This window comes from Myotis brandtii, unplaced genomic scaffold (assembly GCF_000412655.1).
Source record: "Myotis brandtii unplaced genomic scaffold, ASM41265v1 scaffold284, whole genome shotgun sequence".
NCBI classification, from domain to species: domain Eukaryota; kingdom Metazoa; phylum Chordata; class Mammalia; order Chiroptera; family Vespertilionidae; genus Myotis; species Myotis brandtii.
The window spans coordinates 316,243-334,850 of record NW_005360846.1 but is presented as its reverse complement, the minus strand read 5'-3'; the positions used below and the strand labels follow the sequence as shown (position 1 = coordinate 334,850).

Sequence of the window (18,608 nt, the reverse complement as noted above, 5' to 3'; positions counted from 1 at the left end):
GGGTGACCAGGCCGGCAGGGGGGCAGTTGGGGGCAACCTGGCCAGCAGCAGGGGGCAGTTAGGGGCAACCAGACAGGCAGGCAGGTGACCGATTAGGAGCCAGTGGTCCAGGATTATGAGAGGGATGTTCGACTAAACCGGCAGTCAGACATCCCCCGAGGGGTCCCGGATTGGAGAGGGTGCAGGCTGGGCTGAGGGAACCCCTCCCTCCCGTGCACAATTTTTGTGCACCGGGCCTCTAGTCCAGTTATAAATGCACAATGCATGCTATGAGACATTCCAGCTGGGTGGAGGCAACTGTTTTTTCAGTGGCCTCCACGCAGCCCGATTAGCTCATAGCTGGGAAGTCTTTCAAATCAAACTCATCCTCCCCTTGACAGTCCAGAGTACATAGCTAAGTCATCCCAAGAGCTCATGGGATTCAGAGGTACTGTCTGTAGAGTCTGTCCCCATTTCACCAAGGTTTAGACAGGACTAATTTCTTGCAAATCACATCCCTCTTTAACTGGAAAATCCCAAAACTGCACAGCAACCTCCCAGGTTGACCTGCTGGTCCCATGATTGTTGATTATACTTAACTTCGCTGGAGGTCCTGGGATGAATGCCACATTGTGAAAGGTGCCTTGGAACTTGTTCAATATATCAATCATAAGCAATGGTTCAGGTTGACCTGCTGGTCCCATGATTGTTGATTATACTTCTTAACTTCGCTGGAGGTCCTGGGATGAATGCCACGTTGTGAAAGGTGCCTTGGAACTTGTTCAATTTATCGGTCATAAGCAATGGTTGTCTTTCCATAGTTGATCTGTTTTGTCTTTGCATCTGGATACTTTTATCTGTTTCTAATTCTGTCCATATTATAAATGTACACTCCTCTGAATCACAACTTCCAGATGATGATTTTCTCTTAAAGTCACTAACGAGAGGTTTTCTTTTACATCTTACAATATCATTCTATCTTCTTCAACTATACTTATGCAGTCTAAACATCTAGAATGGGGCTTAGGATTTCAGGAGTGGCAAAGCTCTCAAGTCTGTTATCTATATTCCTGTGCTCATTTTCATCTGAATATAAGGGTTTCATCTGCTCTTCAGTGGACATGAAATTTCAAAATCATTTGGTTTTCAACACTCCCAGGTACTTTCCTCCAAGGGACCATCTTGCTGGAGAAGGTGAGCTCTTGTACTGAGGTGGCTAGGCTACCACAGGCCCCTCAGATGCTGATAGAGCATCGGCCTGCAGACTAAAGGGTCCCAGGTTCAATTCCGGTCAAGGGCACATACCTCAGTTGGAGGCTCAATCCCTGGCCCTGGTCGGGGCTCGTGTGGGAAACAACCCATGAATATGTCTGTCTATGTGTCTTCCCCTCCCTCCTACTTTCTTTCAAAAATAATGGAAAAGTATTCTCAGGTGAGGATTAACAAGAAAACAAAACTAAACAAAAAGAACAGAACAATGGGAGGGAATAGAAAACACCAAAAACATTGTTTATAAAGTTCCTGTCAATAAGAAAACCTCTAATACATTGTAGAAAGATTTCCATCAAAACCATTTCAAATAAAAACTATTTAGTGCTTAAAAGTTTCAGTTACTTCATCACCTCATCTACAACACTGTCTGGTACATGAGATGTTATAATGACTTGACCACATAAAAATAGTCCTAACAACACAGTTAACATTAAAAAACAATCCAAATACATTTTTTTCTTTGAATGCAGCTTCCTGATAGAAGTTATATTCAGGGAACAGACAGTAACTTTCATTACTTAATTAATACAAACTGTGTCTCATGCTGCTCCCATTGGTGCAAATCTACAAATAGACGGGAGCATCCTATTTAAGAGACCCGCTGACTTATGCTGGCTGTTAAGAAAAACCAGCACATATATAGATACATATATATTTTAAGAAGGATTCATCTTCTTGCCCAGATGCAGCTAATCAGAGCGATGGCATCCCTCCTGTGGACACACCCAGACACTGGCTGCCTATTTCATTCTTCATACAAATTGACTGGAATAACTTAGTTAATAGAATGATCACGGACTATTTTGTTTACAAATGTGTCCAGAACCAGACTTAAATCTTATATATGAAAGATCTTCACTCTTATTATAAGAAATTTAAAGTAAGGTTAATAGCTCAAGTTGAGGAAGGAAAAGTGAAAAAAGTTCCTAAAGGAATTGGAGCTAGTAGCGGCACTCAGCACAGGACCCAAGTAAGAACCATGGGCTGACCCTACCACGTGGTGGTCACTGTGCGAGGTGTGCTGCTAACACTGTCTCTCATTCTCACAACAATCAGTAAAGAGAAATGCTTCCCACTTCACAGATGAGAAAAAGGAGACCAGGGTGGTTAAATGACTTGTCCAAGGCCAGAGTAAGTGGATGAGCCAGGATTCAAACCTTGGTACGTCCCACATCCAATGCCAGTGCTGTATCCACCACACTGTGCCACACTCTGCAAAGTTAGCAGCAATCAGATTTATCACACCCACACTGTAATCCATTGGCTTATAAGCAAATGATAAAATTCAGAGTGGAAGAATAAATAATCTGAAAATAAGCATCAGGAATGCATCACCAATTCTTGGCAATTCTTGTAACTAAGCAATCACCAAAATATTTAATAACTCACCAAAGATGTTTTTTCATCATACACAAGAATTTAACTCCCTAAGAGGAAAGAAACATAATTCTGAGATTGTTTTTGTAGTAACATTTCTATTTGTTTCCAAAATAAACATCTCAGTCATTAAACAGTATGGGAAAGAATAATTCCCTATGTGGAAACTTTCCCCACTGAACACACGCCCAGCTCTAAGCACCAATGGCTTTGCACAATGCAGAATGGTACTTGGGAAAAATGCATCTGCTCTCGACACTGATATACTCTAAGGATTTCCTTCCCAATGATGAACAAATTTTTCCTCTCCATCAGCCAACAAGCTTAGCCCTCTAACACATGGCTTAGAGGGATGTTTATATTGTTAAAACTTTTGCCCAAAAAGGACAAAGCCACAGCTACAAAAGAACCATATTTGAAGTTACTACATTCCACCGACAAGGAACAACTTGTGAATGGCAAAAGTGCAGCAGAGACGACGATAGTGTAATAATAATACATAATTGAATGGGTAAATATGCATGATTAAGATGTGGGGGAACCAGTACACTCTGTCTTTGATATCCACATTTAAACAAAAAAGTGGCCAAGTACTTTAATCAAGTCATCTATCCCTCTACAAAATTAAAGCTTTGGCATTTTGTTGTTGGTGGGTTTTTTTTTTTTTTTTAATCCTCACCCTTTAATGTTTTTATTGAAATCAGAGATAGAGGAAAGGAGAGAAACATCGATGTGAAAGAGAAGCATAGATTGATTGCCTCCTGTACGCACCCTGATAAGAGATTGAACCTGAAACCTATAACCCATGGAATCAAACCAATAACCTTTTGGTGTATGGGATGACACTCCAACCAACCAAGTCACCGGGCCAGGGCAAGGCTCTTGCATTTTTGAAAGCTTTCATTCAATACTGGAATGCTACCTGTCAAAAATGACTACTGGAAGAAGAACAAAGTTGGAGATATCACAATACTGAATATCAAACTATACTACAAGACCAGTGTAATCAAAACAGCCTGGTACTAGCATAAGAACAGGCATATAGACCACAACAGAGGGTCCAAAAATCAACCTACACCTTTATGCTCAATTAATATTTGACAAAGGAGACAAGAGTATTCAATGGAGTAAAGACAGTCACTTCAACAAATGGTGCTGGGAAAATTGGACAGAATACATACCAAAAAAATGAAACTTACACCATACACAAGAATAAACTCAAAATTAATAAAAGACTTAAATGTAAGTTGCAAAACCATAAAAATCCTAGAAGAAAACATAGGGAATAAAGTCTCAGTCACTTCTAGCAACAACACTTTTTTACATGTTTTTATTAATTTTTAGAGAGAGAGGAAAGGAGAGGGATGTAGAGATAGAAACATCATTGATTGGCTGCCTTCTGCATGCTCCCTACTCGGGATGGGGCCCAAAACCCAAGCATGTGTCCTGACCAGGAATTGAACCAGTGACCTCCTGGTTCATGGGTTGACGCTCAACCACTGAGCCACACCAGCTGGGCTCACAGCAATATTTTTGCCAATATGTCTCCAAGGGCAAGGGAAACTCAGGAAAAGATAAACCAATGGGATTATATCAAGCTAAAAAGCTTCTACACAGCAAAAGAAACCATCAACAAAATGAAAAGAAGAGGCAGGCTAGAAGGGTCAACGGAGGGGAAAAAAGGGGACATATGTACTACTTTCAACAATAAAGATTTATAAAAAAATGAAAAGAACCCACTGTATGGGAGAACATATTCGTTAATTATACACCTGATAAGGGGTTAATTTCCAAAACTTATAAAGAATTTATACAACTCAACACCAGGAAGCCAAACAATCCAATTAAAAAATGGCAAAGGAATGGTGGAAATGCAGATTGGTGCAGCCACTGTGGAAAACTGTATGGAGTTTTCTTAAAAATTAAATTGCCTTTTGACTCAACGATCCCACTTCTGGGAATTTATCCTGAGAACTCTGAAACACCAATCAGAAAGAATATATGCACCCCTATGTTCATAGCAGCAGTATTTAGCATAGCTAAGATTTGGAAACAGCCCAATTGCCCTTCAACAGTGGATAAAAAAAAACTGTGGTACATTTACACAATGGCATACTATGCAGCTGTAAAAAAGAAGGAAATCTTACCCTTGCAAAGCAAAATAAGCCAGTGAGAGAAAGACAAATACCACATGATCTCACTAATATGTGGAATCTAATGAACTAAATAAACTGACAAACAAAATGGAACCAGAAGCATGGATACATGGAACAGACTGGCAGGAGCCAAAGGGAACTGGGGAGAGGGGTACCTGGATAAAGAAGTTGAAGGGATTAGCTAAAGAACATATATACAACTCCCATGACATGGACAATAGTGTGGTGAAGGCCAAAAGAGGGGGGAGTTTGGGGGGTAGGTGGAGATAGGCAAAGGGGGAGGTGGGGGAATTCTGCAATAATTATCAGCATTAAACATTTTTAATTAAAAAAAAAAGACTACTGCAAAGTTGAATCAGGCAGCATCCATTTGGGACTTAAGAATTAATAAGGCCATGAGAAAAAAAGACAAAAGGTATTTTTTCCCCTTGAAAGCAAATTCATTAAAATTAAAATGTTTTGACCTTAATTCTATCACTTCTATATTCTCCCACTATTAATGACTATGTACTCAAAATATTGCTACAAAATATAACTTTTCTAAAACAAAATGAAACTTTATCACTTTGACAGGACAGAAGAGAAGTCTAGTTTGTAAAAGTGACAACTCTGAATCCAAGAATATGTTTAAATATTTGTGGTTTTGGTATTTTCCCTCTTACAGTAACTGATACAAGTTAAGTCTTCCTAGCACAATTCCTGGAGAAAGATATTGAAAAGCAAACAAATCAATTGCTTCCAAGTAAAAGGTACTTCTGAAAATACCATCTCTCTAGCCTTTCTTCCGGGGGCCCTGTTGACACCATGAAGAGCCTAACCAACAAGGCACAGGCAATAGCTCTTCGGTCCGTCCTTGACCCACTGATCACAAATTCTAAATCATGTAGTCCTACGAGTACAGACTCAAGAAGCCTTTAAGAATCTGTAGAGCCCTAACCGGTTTGGCTCAGTGGATAGAGCATCGGCCTGCAGACTGAAAGGTCCTAGGTTCGATTCTGGTCAAGGGCACATCCCCAGCAGCTGATCGATGTTTCTCTCTCATCAATGTTTCTAACTCTCTATCCCTCTCCCTTCCTCTCTATAAAAAATCAATAAAATCTATTCTTTTTAAAAAAGAATCTGTACAACAGGGTCGGAGAGTATTCAAAAATTACTTGGATATAAGTAAAATTGCCTGCAAAGAAAAATATAAAATACACTTCTTCCTACCTCTTTGGATTCCTTTATGTAACAAGCTCCAGCCATTCTTGTCTACCATGTCCACATCAGCTCTGTGACTAACCAGCGTGGTGGCGATGCTCTCTAGGCGCCGTGAAAGAGCTAGGTCTAAAGCAAGGTCTCCATTTTGATCCAATTCATTCAGCTTCCCAGGGAGCTGCACAGATAAATTTGTGAATTAGCATCGAGCCAGTAGAGAATGCAATTGATCTTAATCTCTCCCACCTTGAATAGCATCTTAAATAGCATCTCTTATGCAAATATCAAAATTTAGCTTACTCCCCAAATTCAACTGAATTCTATAACTTCTCTCAGGCCTCCTCAGGGCACATACTTTCAGGGAGCACAGAAGTAATGGAGAATCACGGAGCAGATGCAAACACCATGGAAGACAGTACAAGGACCGAGGGGGAAATGCAGACAGGGCTAGAGGAACACAAGTGCCAGGCTGAGGTTCAGAGAGCCCGAAGGGAATCTGCTAATGTTTTCATGAACGACTGTGGCTTCACTATTTAATTCCTCCTGGAATTTTTATGTCTCCCTCACACACTGGACACCCAGGATAAAACATACTACACTCCCATCCGTCAAAAACAACGGCATTTCTCCTAAGGCAGTGTGGTGGGCAGAATACTAGCCCCCAGAGATGTCATGTCCTAATCCCCAGAACCTGTCACCTTCCAGGATGAAAGACATTTTGCAGGTGTGATTAAGGTTAAGGACCTTGAAAAGGGAAAGAGCATCCTGGATTATCCAGCAGGGCCCAACCTATTAATCACATGAGCCCTTAAAAGTGAAAAAGAGAAGCAAAGAGTAGGTCTGAGAAATGTGACACGAGAAGAACTTGATCCACCATCACTGACTGTTTAGATAGAGGAAGGGGGCCATGCGCTAAGGAAGGCAATTGCCTGTAGAAGCTGAGAATAGCCCTAGGCTTATAGCCAGCAAGAAAATCGGGACATTGGCCCTATAGCCACAAGGCACTGAATTCTGCCAACAACCCAAATGAGCAGGAAATGGACTCACCCCTACAGCCTCCAGGAAGGAACATGGACTGTTCTGACACCTTGTACTGGACTCCCAAAGTACAAATGATGAGATAATAAATTTGTGTTTTTTAAGTGACCAGTTTTGTGGTCATTTCTTATTACAGCAAAGGAAAACGGAAACAAATTTTGGTATCTAGAAGGTGGGTTCTGCAGTAAAAACTACCTACAAGTATGGGTGTGGCTCCGGAATTGGGCAATGGGCAGCGGCTGGAAGAATTGAGGAGCATGACAGAAAAAGCTCAGATGCCTTAAACAAACTCCTAGGAGAAACACTGCACTAAAGACTGTGCCAGTAAGGGCTCAGAAGGAAGTGAAGAGCATTCTAGAGAAAAACAAGCAGAGTATAGTTTGGGGAAAAGGCATGAAAATGGAAAAAACAGCTACAGTACCTGTGAATCCATTTCAATTAGATAAAGAAAGACCACATCTTCTCTCTCCACTTTGATAGCTTTATGTAATGGGTACTCAGTCTTGGATTTGATCATTTTGTATAACAACTGAGCACTCATGCTGCTGAAGTCCTCTTTTCGCAAGTCATCCTAAGGATTAAAAAGACAGTGAAAAGCAGAACAGATTCAACATATCAAAACAACTGATACTCACTAAGAAGCCCTTAGAACAGTCTGGCCCTACTTTAAGGAGCTTAACATCGCCCAACTCATTTAATCCTCACAAAAACCCTGTGAGGTAGGTACTGTTATCATTTCCATTTTGCAGATGAAGAAAGGAAAGCATAAGGAGGCTACATGCCCTGCCCGAGTCCACACAGTGATAAATGGCTGAGATGGCATCTAGAGCCACCAGGCCCACCTCCCAAGCCTGTACCAGTCACCACAGCAAGTGCCTACTGGTGACAGAAAAGCACGACAACACCGCCGTCGGGCACGGATGCAGCCACGAGGAGCCCCCACAGGACACGAGTCCTTCGCCCCACCCCACACAGGTGGCAATTCCCGAATTAATCAGAACTTCCACACATCATTCACTCCACTCAGTCACAACTGATCTCTACTACTGCAGATCTCTAAATTTAAACCTATTTTAGCAGAAAGGTTACCATTCCTGTTTCAATTCTTTAAAACCCAATTCTTTTAGACACTCTGTTGTTGTTGTTGTTAATCCTCACCAGAGGATATATTTCCATTGACTTTTTTAGAGACAGTGGAAGGGAGGGGGAAAGACAGAGAGAGAAAAATCAATGTGAGAGAGACACACATTGACAGGCTGCCTCCGGCACACACCCCAACCAGGACCAGGACAGGGGTCGAGCCTGCAACTGAGGTACATGCCCTTGACCGGAATCGAACCTGGGACCCTTCAGTCCGCAGACCGACACTTTATCCATTGAGCCAAACTTGCTAGGGGTCTTTTAGATATGTTTGCTCACAACTGGCTAGGGGTCTTTTAGATACGTTTGCTCACAATGTTGTTGAATACCAAATAATTCACAGAAACTAGGTTATAAAACATAGCATTAGCCATGATTCTTTAAAAATGCTAAACAGACAACATAAAAAGAAATACAAAAACTACTCTTTATGATGAAAGCTACTAAGAAGGGAAAATCTAAATTGAACAGTGCGCTCCACAGGATGGAGAGAGCACAGGAAGCCCAAGGCAATGCCATGCTCTGCAGGCCTGCAGCTCCACGGCAGCTCCTGCTCCGGGGCCCACAGCCCTGACTCCTGCAGATGGAGGGTAAAGGCAGGTACACCTTTGTTCCAAGCCTGTTTCTTGACTTGAGGTACTTGCCCTTAGCTCTGAAATCAGAACTATGAGACTTTGAGAGCTATAAAGATTCTCACAGCCTGGCTGGTGTTGCTCAGTGGTTGAGGATTGACCCAGGAATCAAGAGGTGCGATTCCCAGTCAGGGCACATGCCTGGGTTGCGGGCTCGATCCCTAATAAGGGGTGTGCAGAGGCAGCCAATAAATGTTCTCTCTCATCAATGTTTCTAACTTCCTATCCCTCTCCCTCTCTCTCTAAAAATCAATTAAAATGTATTTTAAAAAAAAAGAATCTCACAGACCATATAACGCCACTACTTAGCCTCCAACTTTGTGATAAGAAGAAACCAGGTGTCAGAGAGGTAACTTGCCATGAGACCAGCTCTCATGCCCAGGTCTTCTGACTTCCAGTGAGGGTGCTTGGTCCACACCCCTCAACCTCTCACTCACCCAATGACTTGCAATAATTTCCGCGCAGTAGTTCATCAGAGTGCTGGCATTTAGCTCCTCCGCGGTCTGATAGAAGCGAATACAGTTCCTAACATTCACCAGAGACATAACACCCTTCTCACATCTGCAAGAGAATATTAATAATGAACAGTATTATTAGGACAAATATACTCATAAATTAACAAACCAAAGCAATAATCTGTGTACTGGTGGCTATGTCCAATAACACTACAGTGTAAGGGTAAGCGAAGTGGTTATGAATAAATAACAGCTGAGTTACCATATTGTAAAAGTACTAGTATGAAATTATATTGCTCATTCTGGCCAGAATCCAAATAACCTGTAACTACACATTAAGCATAATCTCCCAAATATATGGGACAAAACTGCAGTTCCCACTAGCACATCACTATTAGGCAATCAATGTGGCTTAGAAATAGCTTCAATATAATGCTTTATGCCTCCACATATTATCAGACTCTTAAAAGTCCTCCTAAAGGATGAACTATTCGTTTTGTGAATTATAACTCAATAAAGCTGTTTAAAAAGCCCACACACAAAAGAATCTATCATTTATAGAAACAAATGAGTGAGTACAAGCCATAGTAAACCAAGACTGTGAAAAGCTGGCTGCAATGGATGTCCCCTAAAGCCTGGTGACAACAACAATGATCACTAACAGAACAACTACATCAGAGAAGGTAGGGCTGTACACAGGCAAGCAGGCCTCTGGTAGCACAAAGCAGGCAAACACCTGGCCTAGAAGATGCAGCGTGGGGGAGACCCAGGCTTCTGCTACCCCACATTTCCTGGAAACCTTAGTGAGCCTCCTCTGAACTGAGTCTGGGGGCAAGGAGGAAGGAGGCTGGTGGCAGGATCCTTCCATCTCCCTTGCCTGTACATTTCTCTCCAAATCAGGTTTACCTCCAAGGATAGCAGAGAGGCCTAATAATAGTGTTAGGGGTATTCCCTGACACCCCACCATTGGTTTCTCTGTCCCACAGCCCCCACAAAAACCCTTTTCTGATCACAAGCACAGAATGAGAGCAAAATGAATTGTGAAGTAAGTAAGACCTGAGTTGAGATCCACTGAATTTTAGAGGCCAAATTACATAAGCCCTTTGGTGCCTCATTGCCTTGTCTATAAAACAAAGATAATACTCTATCAGAGGTTAGAGGATCTCTCTGTGTTTTTAAAAATAAAGCTGTATAAAATATGCACAGAATAAAGTATGGTCATAAGTTTGAGGTCCTTCTCAGGAAGTTGCATGATTTAACAGCTAATATAAATGGGTTTCAGTACTATCATAAATAAGAATAACTGATTGGCTAGCACATTAATTACTTATTTTAACAGATGAGGTTTAGTTAACAGAAATGGAGAAAGACCCTGGGAGTGAGAGATGGGGGAAGAAAGGAGGAGAGTAGTGAGAAAGATCTGGAAAGAATGAGGAACAAACTTTCAAAACCTCACAAATGAGATCTTAGGCTAGGAGCAAGAATAATCTTGGAGTCATTTCTCCATTTAGCAGTAAATGCAGGTACCTAATTTATTTCAAGACCTATGCTTAAATGCTTTGTTTTTTGTTTTAACTTTTATTTACTAATTTAGAGAGAGGAGGGAGGGAGGGATCGATTTGTTGTTCCATTTATTTATGCAGTCACTGGTTGCTCTTGTATGTGCCCTGACCAGGGATCCAATCCATAATCTTAGAGTGTGGGGACGACACTAACCAACTGAGATACCTGGCCAGGGCAAATGCTTTGTTTTCAAGTAACACAGCTAGCTGCCTTGGTGTATGAAGAAGTATCCCCCAACAGGACACCTCTAAATCAAATTGTTACAATATCTAAATATGGTTGTTATAGTAATGTGTAAACAATGTTACATTTTCAAGCCTCCTGTCTGCCTGTCTGAACCACTAGTTTCTGCAAACTTCTACCATATCACAGCTATGCTTAAGGTAGTCATTCTGACCTCAGCTATGAAATCAGAGCATTCCAGGAGAAAAATCCTCTTTTCAGATATATATATATATCTTTACAATGACAAATATCCACAGTCTTGCCATCCTAGTGTCCTAACATCTGGTATAATTTCAGGGAGTACCGACTCACCTTTGCAGAGCACTTTCAAAACATGTTTACAGACAAAGCTTAGAGTCTGAAAATTCGACTCTTCCTTTCTATAGCCAAATGGCACTGCATTAAGAGAGTTAACTATGTTTCATGAAGACAGATGTTTTGTTAAAACTGGCAGACACTTCATTTTCACTAAACTCTGGGATCCCCAGAGTGTCATTAACTATCTGGATAGGCTATAAATAGTAAATGACATGGTTTCCACAACTGAAGATCATGTAATCTTATTTTAAAATTCAGATTCTCAGTTCACATCTTCTCTTTGAAAAATAGGAAGACAGACTAACTATTCTGAAAGGATTTTGTTGTTAATACGTTCTTAATTTTAGAATACAGAAAGAATATAGATGCACAAAAACAATAAACCTGATTTTTTTAAATACAAAATCAAGCATTTATCTGTGTCCCATTAACTCGTGTCTAGCTTTTGGTATCAATCCCATGTGTATAAATGAGAGACACAAAAAAATTACTGAAAAAATAAACAACAAATGGCTAACAGTGGTTCAATTATGGATGACTTAGTTTTCTTCCTTGTTTTTGTTTCTTTAATCCTCATCAGAGGATATTTTTCCATTGATTTTGAGAGAGAGAGAGAGAGAGAGAGAGAGAAATATAGATGTAATAGAAATACATCGATTGGTTGCCTCCTGCACACACCCCGACCAGGGACGGGGAACCAAAATCGAACTGGGACCCTTCAGTCCACGGGCCAATGTTCTATCCACTGAGCCAAACCGGCCAGGGCTGGTTTTCTTCTTTATATCATTCTATATTTTCCAAATACCATACACTGAACATGTTTTTTATAAACAGGAAAATAATTATTATTTTAACTGTTAATTTTTAGCATACACTATTAATTCTTTTTTAGAGTATTTCCCTAAGCTTACCAAAAAACTTCCTTTTCACCAAACTGGCTTCATGTTTAACTGCTCACATGTGTGTCATAGCCCTTTCACTACCTAAAATGTGCAATTCCTCCAGCTGACAGTAGGGAGCACTCTGGGATAGTTAAAAAAAAAAAAAGCCAACATTTGATTCCACTCTTGGATAGCTACCATTCCAGCTCTTAAAGCCCTGACAGACAACAACTTAATGCCCACATCCAACAATACAAAATTGAGCCTGGTGATGTTGATAGTTATGAAGCCTAATCAGTCAATAAACAACAAGCATGTTAATTAAGGAATCCATCACACAGATTACAATTATCTAAACTACTCTAACCCCAGGGCATTTTTATCAAAGCAATTTAATTATAAACAAGTTGACAAAGACAATAGAAAAAACTCAGGAAATCTGAAGGAAAAAATATAAATCACATTCAATCTAATTAAAATCACTCTCATTTCCCTCTCAGATGGTTCAAAAACTCACACAAATAAACAAAAGGTCCTGACAATAAAGTTAGCATTAGTAGCCTAATGTGCTTACAAAAACCTTAGATATGTTTTGGTTTTTTCTTAGTTATTACATTTAGGTCTTCAAATGCACTCAAGCCCACATCAATCATAAACAATTAGGAGTAACCTGTGTACTAACTCGCATGGGGCATAATAGGCCGTCCGACCGGAAACATCAGCCCCCCAGGGTGGCTGAAACAATCCCTCACCCACTCAGGAGAAAACCCATTACTTCACAAAAAAAGATCACAAAATAATGTAAAAAGACACTCCATCAACCAAGCTAATTACCAAGGGCCACATCTCCAACAGAAACTTAAGGGCAGTTTGCCTAACATCTGTTGAATGTTTTCCCCCCATTGTTCTGAAAGGCCAACTTGGGAAAGCAACAGAGAAAATGCAGCATAAAAAACAGCAGGAAAACAAAAACAGAAACAACATAGCAGGCTATCTCCTTGGGAACCTAAGAAGCAGTATCAAATGAGTAAGACCTCAGAAACTTACTGATCTATATTCTCTCGTGCGTTAATTTAGGCATTAATGTGTTTCCAACAAAGAGACTATGACCAAGGACTTCATTCATGTGGGTAGATCAGAAAGTAGAATAAAATGTCAAAGGAAAAAGGTACAGGAGGGAAAAGTTGAGTGTTTGAATACTGGATTTTGTTATTCCATACTTGTTTATCAAGTCACACAAATATGTAATCTCAGATAATAAACCAGGGAAAGAAAAAAGAATACCTTAACAGCATTAGCAAAATTTAGCTTACAAGTTAACACAAAACAAGAGAGATAAAATTCTCTCCCCCCTATAGCCTTTAAAAAACACCTTGCAAAAGTTATTTACATTAGCAGGAGAAGCTGTTTTCCCAGAGCTTGCCATAATTAAAGCTCAGCCACCACCATCTGAGGTGCTTGAATATATCTGCTGTGACTTGCCTCTCCCTAAGGAGCTGTAGCTGAAACCGATTAGCTAGTTTCATCAACTCAGTCAGGAACACATCATCTTCTTTGAACTCCAACTCATCCGTATAGATCCAGCGAAGCATTGTCATTGTCACCTCAGGGTTAGCATCTGGTTAAAGAAAGTAAGTAGAGAATCTGAAATCAAAGCACTCATGACACTTAAGCCTTCTTGAGGATCCTTAAAAGTGAGGCTAATAAAGTATATTCTGGTACATCCAACTCAAAGAAATATCACACAGCAAATAAAAATAGTGATTAAGCCCAGCCGGCATGGCTCAGTGGCTGAGCATCAACCTATGAAACAGGAGGTCACAGTTCGATTCCCGGTCAGAGCACATGCCCAGGTTTCTGGTTCAATCCCCAGGGTGGGGCATACAAGAGGCAGCTGATCAATGATTCTCTTGCATCATTGATGTTTCTATCTCTTTCTCCCTCTCCCTTCCTCTCTGAAATCAAGAAAAATATTTTTTAAAATGATGATTTAGCATTCTGAGCAGCATCTAACTACAGAAAAGTATTAGCTTTGCAAGAGAGGTAGCTGGGGGAAATGAACCTACTAAAGAAGTAAGTAAAATTAAAAAACAAAACAAAAATAAACTGGGGGAAGTCCTAGCCGGTTTGGCTCAGTGGATAGAGCATTGGCGTGGACTGAAGGGCACCAGGTTCAATTACGGTCAAGGTCACATACTTTAGGTTGCAGGCTTGATTCCCGGCCCTGGTTGGACACTTGCAGGAGGCAACCAATCCATGTATCTCTCTCACATCGATGTTTCTCTCTCTGTGTGTCTCCCCATCCCTTCCACTCTCTCTAAAATATCAACGGAAAAATATCCTCAGGTAAGGATTAACAACAACAAAATGAGGGGAAATATTTTAAACATGACAAAGAGTTTACATTCTAATAAAAAGATCTTACCAAAAAAATGAAAAGATAGACATCCAATAGAAAAATAGGCAATAGATATAAATAGGTAATTCACAGAGATAAATAAAAATGGCCAATAAATCTTACTAATAACTAAATACTAATACAAATTTAAATTAGAATATATTTTTTGTCTCTCACACTATCAAAGATGCTTAGAAGTTCATAAACTTTACACAGCAACTATATATGTAAATTATTAAGAAAAAACTGAGCAAATACAAAGAAATATATGTACTAAGATAGTCAACACAGTATTGTTTTTAATAATTAAATAACTGGAACAAAAATCTTGGAATCCAATAACGGAGAACAAACTAAATAAATTACATCATATTCACACACTGGAAAACACTGCATCAATTAAGATTTAGATCTATATTCAGCATAAGAGGATCTATATTTAACCTATTTCAACCTACATAGGTTAAAAAAGTAGGCTAAAAATACATATATTACATAATACCATTTTTTGTTAGATATATTTGTCTGAGTATATATATGCGTATAAGGGTGTTAAAACCCAAATTCTAGGCCCCACCTCGAGTTTCTGATTCATTAGATCTGGGGTGGGCCTGAGAATAAGAATTTCATACACACATACATAAATACACACACCCCACACGTATATAGTTTTGTCTCTGTCTCCCAAACAAGCACTAACCAGGTCTGACTCTGTTCAGAATTCCAGAATCAAGGACATTCAGGGTGGTATGGCCTTAGTCAGATTGACTGTTTATCTGTCCCTCTGTCTATTGAGAAATTAGAAGGATATACACTAAAATATCAACCCTGGTGGAAGTCATAATTAATTTTTCTTATAGTTTCTTTTTTCCTGATTTTTATTTAATGAACATGTATTACTTATTTAATTTTTAAGGTAAAGTCTCTATAGCAACTTGGGGAAATGCTTGGAATGAAAATCACAGTATAAAATATCAAAACTATGATTTCAACTAGAGTCTACCCTTGATTAACAGTGGTAGTCAGAGGATCACGTAAAACCATGGTCTACAGCAGTGGTCCTGGGCTCGCAGAATCAGCATCATCCGGGAGCTTGTTAGAAATTCTTATTCTCAGGCCCACCCCAGATCTAATGAATCAGAAAACTCTGGAGGTGGGGCCTAGAATTTGGGTTTTAACAAGTCCTTCATGTGATACTGATGACTAGCTAAGGTCTAAGAAACTATACTCAATTCTTCATTATGTAGGAAAGGCAAAACATGGGCCAGTAACATCTTATTAACTTAATAATTAGGCAACAACTGATTAGCTCTTATTAACCCACTCTCTTCCAAATGTAGTGGGAGATAAAACAGCCAGGTATTTTTTTAAAAAGGCATAAAAAAAAGTGAAAGTAAATACACCAAAATACTAATAGTGATCATGTTAAGGCTTATTTTTTCCTTTCTCCCTTACCTGGCAATGTATTTTTTTTCTTTTTTCTTTTTTAAATATATATATTTTTTATTGATTTCAGAGAGGAAGGGAGAGGGGGAGAGATAGAAACATCACTGTTGAGAGAGAATCATTGATCGGCTGCGTCCTGCACATCCCACACTGAGGATCGAGCCTGCAACTTGGGCATGTGCCGTTTGGGAATTGAACCATGACCCCCTGGTTCATAGGTTAACACTGAACCATAAAACCGGGGTGGCAATGTATTTTTTTTTAACCTGGTAATGTATTAATAGAACTTTTAAAATGTTTTGAGAAATAATTAAAGTATGCTCTTGTTTGTGTGTTGAGAGAGCAGATTTTCGTGGATGACCTGTTGCTCTCCCACAATGCCGGCAGTATTGGAATAAACGCTCATATATGATTCAACCCTGTCTCTGCTGAATTGGCTCAAGTAGTGATAGGCAGCCTAGATCCACTGGTTGTCTGGTTTCATATTCTGGCAACCCCGATGAGACTGACAAGTGAGGGACCCGTCTCGGGTACCAGGGATCCCATTTGCTGCCTGGACTGGGGGTTCCTTGGCTGAGGTCTGGGCTCTTTTAATTCGCAGTGCTGCCAGGAATTTTCCTGTTTTGAGACCCAGCCACAGCCTCAGCAATCCCCATCGCCTCACCTAACATCTAAGTTGAATCAAGTGTTTTTGTATGGCATGAGAAACATTTACTGCCTCTCATCTGGGCAAGCCTGATCAGCTCTGGGTGGCAAGAGACCTCTATGGTCCTTGCCTGGTCTCCGAGCCCTAGTCTGACCCACTCTGGGATGAGAGACACGCTCTGCTTCAGTGGTTTTTCTTATGCAGGGCATTCTGAGGCTGCCTCCTGCACACCCCATACTGGGAAAGGAGCCCACAACGCGGGCATGTGCCCTGACCAGGAATCAAACCAGCGACCTCTTGCTGCATGGGACGATGCTCAATCCACACGGGCAGGGCAGTACATCATAATACTTAACAGCAACTTTAACTCAGTGACTATCTAACCACAAGATTGTATCATAGTGAATTGAGAATTTCTAGAGTTTAGGAAAATACAATGTTAATGCCTTTAAAGATGCCTGAACTCTCCTCCTGTATAATAGTAAGCATGGTTTGATTCCTGCTATAAGGTTTGCTTTCAGGAGTGAGACTGCAGAGTAAAGTTTTTTGTGGCTTTACTAAGATAGCTAATAGGCATCTTTACTTTATAAAATTTATCTTTGAAGAAGTGTATCATGGGGGAGGGATCCAAGGAGATGGTGGCATATGTGGACCTGTTCATGTTTAATGTGTTTTGCCCAGCAGTCCTGCTGAACTGCCTGGGTGGGTGTGGGTGTGGTTGCCTAAATCTGGGGTTGCAGTAGCTGAGACTGCCTAAGAAGCCTGTGTGTTATGCGATACCTGGAAGCACCAACTGCATGGCTGGCCAGCAATTTGAGGGAGATTGGAAATCGGTTCTTGTAAACAAGCGTATAAATAGTGTAAAAGCTGTGTTTTAAAGTGGTCGAACTTCTTTCTCTCTAAAACCAATGGAAACATTTTTTAAAATATTATGGTGCCCTAAAAAAGTAAAAAGTTTTTAATTTAATGTTTAAATTAGACATTTTACACCTTTGTGCAATTTTTTCTTCTTATGCAATTTTAGTTGTTCCAGGGAGCAGTCAATATTTCATTTTTTCCACTCTTATCCATTTTGATTGCATACAGTATTTCACAATTACACATAAAGTTATGCTATGTGAATTACCTATGACAGAATCCATCTGAGACAGGTCAGATGATAAGGTTAAAAAAGACCATTTTATAGTTCTGCTGCCTAACTGCTTCCTACAACTGTCATACCCATTTATAATGAGACTGGCAATGTGCAAGAGGACCAATTTCATGAGCCCCACACTAGTGCGATCGTTAATTTTTGACAATGTAGATATCAAAAGATGCTAATTTATTCTAAACTTTGTTCTAACAAAGCTGGATATTTTATTTTATTATCTCTTCTAATCTTTGTAAACTATCTGTTCATGTAATCAAGATCCTATCATGCATTTTATAAAGAACTAGAGGCCCAGTGCACGACATTCGTGCACTGGTGGGGGGTGGCGGGGGGGAATCCCTCAGCCCGGCTTGCACCCTCTCGCAGTCCAGGACCCCTCAGGGGATGTTCAGTGGACGGATCAGGCCTAAGCCAGCAGTCAGACATCCCTCTTGCAGTCTGGGGCTTTCACAGTCTGGGGCTCTCGCAGTCTGGGACCCCTCGCTCCTTACTGCCCCCCTGCAGCAGAGGCAGGAGAGTCTCCCACCACTGCTGCTGCACTTGCCAGCCTCTGAGCTTGGCTTCTGGCTGAGTGGTGCTCCCCCTGTGGGAGCACACTGACCACCAGGGGGCAGCTCCTGTGTTAAGCATCTGTCCCCTGGTGGTCAGTGCACGCCATAGCAACCAGTTGTTCCCCTGTTCAGTCGATTTGCATATTAGGGTTTTATTATATAGGACTAGAGGCCCGGTGCA

General features: G+C 40.5%; 1 protein-coding gene across 1 annotated transcript in view; it reads right to left on the bottom strand.

Annotated features, from left to right (window-relative positions):
* The window catches only part of ANKFY1 (ankyrin repeat and FYVE domain containing 1), a 65,695-nt gene that overhangs the window by 26,298 nt on the left and 20,789 nt on the right, over positions 1-18,608 (bottom strand). Inside the window, exons 4-7 of the mRNA XM_005869026.2 lie at positions 13,716-13,851; positions 9,229-9,352; positions 7,441-7,590; positions 5,994-6,159 (exon numbers count right to left, since the gene is read on the bottom strand). Coding sequence (XP_005869088.1) covers positions 5,994-6,159; positions 7,441-7,590; positions 9,229-9,352; positions 13,716-13,851 — 576 coding nt within the window. The remainder of the gene's footprint in view (positions 1-5,993; positions 6,160-7,440; positions 7,591-9,228; positions 9,353-13,715; positions 13,852-18,608) is intronic.